The sequence below is a fragment of the Montipora foliosa genome, chromosome 11, assembly GCF_036669935.1.
Source record: "Montipora foliosa isolate CH-2021 chromosome 11, ASM3666993v2, whole genome shotgun sequence".
Lineage (NCBI taxonomy): Eukaryota > Metazoa > Cnidaria > Anthozoa > Scleractinia > Acroporidae > Montipora > Montipora foliosa.
This window is the reverse complement of record NC_090879.1, coordinates 39,886,838-39,891,045: the sequence shown is the minus strand read 5'-3', so window position 1 is coordinate 39,891,045 and position 4,208 is coordinate 39,886,838. Positions and strand designations below refer to the sequence as shown.

Below are 4,208 nucleotides of genomic sequence, written 5' to 3'. Positions count from 1 at the left end.
TAAAACCTGAATTAATCCTGTTGTATTTTCTTCCAAGATCACCAATGAAACTGTTTGCCAATTGTTTGGCTTTGTCTTCAGGAAATGTTTCAAACACATATTTCAAAAATGGCTTGAATGTACTTGGCTTGAGAGCTTTATTGGAAACAATCTTGTATTTGATTTGCTTTTCAGACATTGTTAGTTCATCGACCAAATATGACACCAAATCTCCACTGTAAAACCCAGCTTCGATTTTTAAAGGTGTGTCATAATTATACAACACAGTTTCTTCAATATAAAATTCGCCACATTTTCTAAGATCGCTTCTGCAATGAAACGGTTCTACTACGTCATGTATGCTATAAACAGGAATTGCTGTTCCATTGTTGAGCAAAACATTCGGATACGATTTGGATATGTCAATGTTGACCACATCATCTGGAATATCTTCTGTTGTACACCATTGTAACGCTCTTGGATAATAATCATCAAGCATTTCACGAGTTTGCACATTATACGTAGATGTAGGTAAATAACCACACAATTGTTTGAATAAGGCAGAAGCCAATCCCGTGAAAGTTTGATTAACCCATATAAAATCATGAGTCTTGTACAAACTATGCAATTTATCGCAAATTGATTTCCTGTTGTCGTATTCGTCGTTCAAGAGAAACATGTTGTTCCGGTGATCTATGAAACCATCTAATATCCCATTGTTGTTCCAATGCAAGTACTCCACATAATAACAAGTGGAATGTATGTATGCATCAATGGCCTCCATCATTTTAACATCTTCGGGCAAAACGATAATGTTGTCTTTTTTATCTAATTCGTATATATCATCTAACCTGTCCAGTTTATGCACAAATTCGTGTTTTCTGGACCATTTCATTTCAGTCATGTATTTTAACAAGTCATTGCAGCCTCCTTGGTTTGCTTTGGCTGCTGTGAGTTTCAATTTTTCGTCTGTAATGGGATAACAATGATGGTCTTTGACAATGTAGACCAGTGAAACATCACAATTGTGCTTATTAGTATGTGATTTGAATTTCCTGTATGTGCTATCATAAGCATGAATAGACACATTTGAATGGCAACTCTTGGCCCAATCGATCAATTCTTTTGTTGTCATTCTTGGTGGATCCGCACAATATTTGAAGATCTCATTTTTCAATTTTTTATAATCATATGTTTTAAAACCTCTTTTGCCGCGAACCTGATCCCAAACATAATCAATCACACAACTGTCTGAACCATGCGATTTTGGTTTTCTTTGTTTGCTCAACAAATATGACTCTAATTTCAAACCAGCCATAAAATGATGAGCAAAAAATTGCGGGTTGTGTGTTATTACTTTGCCTCCAATTCTGGTTATCACTTCGGCTGACAAAGGCTCGAAGTTGTTTTCCAATAATGTGTACATGAAAAATTTGTACATGTCTTTGAGACTCAACTCAGGTACATCCATTTGAAATGGACCAAATGTTTTATTTGTGATCCCTCCGTGCATCAGATTTTTGATTGTGAGAAATACTGTGACAGAAACACGCTCACGTCTTCCTCCCATTTTATTGATCCGCTGTTCAAACAATGTCGCAAATGACGAGCTTTTTCTCACAAATGGACCAGCCATACTGATTTCTTGTCTTCTGTATTTACTAAGTGAAGCATTTTTTTTGTCATACACTATTTTTTCCCTCATACTATTGCTTGAGATATTTTTTCTCATATATAATAACTATAGATAATATTTCTTTAAGTCAAAATTGGGTGCGTTTGAAGTTGAACACATACCGGACTATGTATTTAACTGTGTCAAAGATAAGTGAACGAATTATTTATTGCTGTTTTCATGTTAGTCATAAATATAACCCGTATTATATGTAAAAGCATTTTTGAAATGTTTCTTTGTTTTAAGATGACAATGTTTTCCAGCGAGAGTAGTTTTTGCCATTGTTGCATATTTCGCAGTACCATTCTTTGTGCAACATGTAGTCGGTTTTCTTTTTTCTTCTTTCTTCATCAGTGTAAAATCTTGGACGGCCGAATTGCTTTTGATCTTTCATATAATATACCTATATATTTTATTTTTATATGGTTTCAATCAGAATCATCTTCAGAATCATCTTCAGATTCATCTTCAGATTTATTTGGTTTGTATTTGCTGAAAGCTTGTTTTATCTGTTGCAACATGTCGTCGTTTATGTCATCGGGATCCATTACAAAGATTTTTTTTCCATCTGTTACCATGACCATTAATTTTTTATTGAAATGCACCAATTTCAATTTAACGGGTGGATGAATGACAGACAACACATCGGAATAAATCAAATCTTCCAAAAAGACTTTCAACGAAGGATCACGAATTACATGGGACATTAAAGCATTGAATAATGATTTTGAGTTCATACTATATGTTTAGATTTTATTCTTATATATTTTGCGCTTGTATCAATTTCAATGGTGCCAAAAAATCAGGGTATCTTTGAAACTCTCTGAACAAAAAATCCATTTTGGAATCAATTATTTGAAACATTTTGTCGATTTCTTTCTTTGGTCCTCCTGTTTCCAATGCTTTCAACAATAATGGCATCCCTTTTGTTCGCACGTAATGCATGTAAGCCGCGTTATTCACTATCACGTCACAAATCATTTCTGTGACTACTTTTCTGACAACCATGGTTTCTATTATTTGGCTTCCTTTGAAGGTCATATAATTATTACTTACACAGATTCATCACTGTCTTGTGACGACTCAGATTCTTGCGAACTTGAGCAGCTTTCTTCAGATATACTTTCTTGCGATGGCGTCCAATCGGAATCTGAACCAGAGTCTTGATCGCTCTCATAATAGAAACCAAACTTTTCTTCATTTTCAAACTTGTCCATATAATATAAGTATATATTTTTATTTTTTTATAAGTCTTTATGCGCGTTTGTTCGACCACAATTCATATGTTTTCAATGTCTTTCAATGGTATCCAACTGTTGAATTCATCACTGTATCCCTTCCATTTTACCAAAGCTTGTTTCTTTGTGTAGTCTCTTCTGATCACTTTGTCAATACGGAAAATATCCTGCTTTGCTTTTAATAATTCAGGTTCATAAAAACTGCCTTGTATCTCTTCACCTCTGAGATCTTTTAGTTTGTATGTTATTGGATTAGTGTATTGGATCTTATCAACTGTAAACACTTCTTCGGTCCAGTTTGGAGTATATCCTTTATCGAACACATTCCGTTTATACTTGGATATTCGAACCTGGTCACCTGTTTTGAATTTAGGTTTTTGTTTTAATGTTTCTGTATCACCATATAGATTGAAGTAAACTGTACCTTCATTCCTCTTATTAGATGCTTCAACAGGTGTCATTTTTATGCTTGAATGTTTTGTGTTGTTGTACTGTTTCACTAGTTTGGACAGCATATCGAGATACATTGTATTACCTTGAAACTGTGAACTGCTTCCACATTTTGGACTTGATTGTTCTATTCCACCTTTCTACCACCGAGGATTTCTCTTCATTTTCAGTGGAGTACATATGTATCTTATTTTTCTCCAACAAGTCCTTCAAGTGTTTGTTATAGAACTCCTTTCCCTTATCAACCCATAAATACTGTGGTTTTCTGCCTTCCTTGAATATTGATTTGAATGCTTCAGTAACGGATTCACCTTTCTTGTCCTTCAATGGGACAATCCAACCGTATTTGCTGAAAACATCAATGACCATTAAAAGATATCGGTAACCTTTATTCCATTTACTAAACTGTTGCATTTCAACTAGATCACTTGCCCATATTTCATCAATATGATTTACGATTACACGCCGCCGAGTAAAGTTGCGTCTTATGGATGCATGTAATTCATCTGCTAATTTTTCTTGCCAGTTTTCTTTACCCGACGGCTTTTTCCGTTTTTTGAAACTCCAAGACCTAGTTTCTGCTTTGTATTGATAACATTTCTTGCCAACCAATGCCCCCATTGTCTTTCATTATACGGTACGTTGTCTAAAGCTTGAACCATTTTCCTATCTGCTTTGTTTTTACATTTCCTATCATCCTTGCAGACGGAATAATCAACATCGTGTTGCATTGCTATTGCATCAGTTTTTCCAGTGGGCATATCATATATTTCCAATATTTGACCAGTTTTTGGGTCATACTTCAGTTGATTTTCTAAATCATTATAAGGTCCTGTGTAATGATGCCCAGGTAATGTCCATCCGCC

General features: G+C 34.7%; 2 protein-coding genes across 2 annotated transcripts in view; both read right to left on the bottom strand.

Annotated features, from left to right (window-relative positions):
- Nucleotides 1-1,615, bottom strand: part of LOC137977035 (uncharacterized) — a 3,030-nt gene extending 1,415 nt beyond the window's left edge. Inside the window, exon 1 of the mRNA XM_068824333.1 lies at nt 1-1,615. This exon is cut by the window's left edge and continues 1,415 nt beyond it. Within this exon, the coding sequence (XP_068680434.1) occupies nt 1-1,615 (1,615 nt within the window).
- A 1,318-nt stretch (nt 1,616-2,933) lies between these two features.
- Nucleotides 2,934-3,419, bottom strand: LOC137977034 (uncharacterized). Its single transcript, XM_068824332.1, has one exon. The coding sequence runs from the start codon at nt 3,417-3,419 to the stop codon at nt 2,934-2,936; it is 486 nt and encodes a 161-aa protein (XP_068680433.1).
- Nucleotides 3,420-4,208: the final 789 nt, after the last annotated feature.

Coding starts and splice junctions, on each gene's coding strand:
- LOC137977034 (XM_068824332.1), bottom strand. CDS start 3,419: ATGTATCTCGATATGCTGTCCAAACTAGTGAAACAGTACAACAACACA.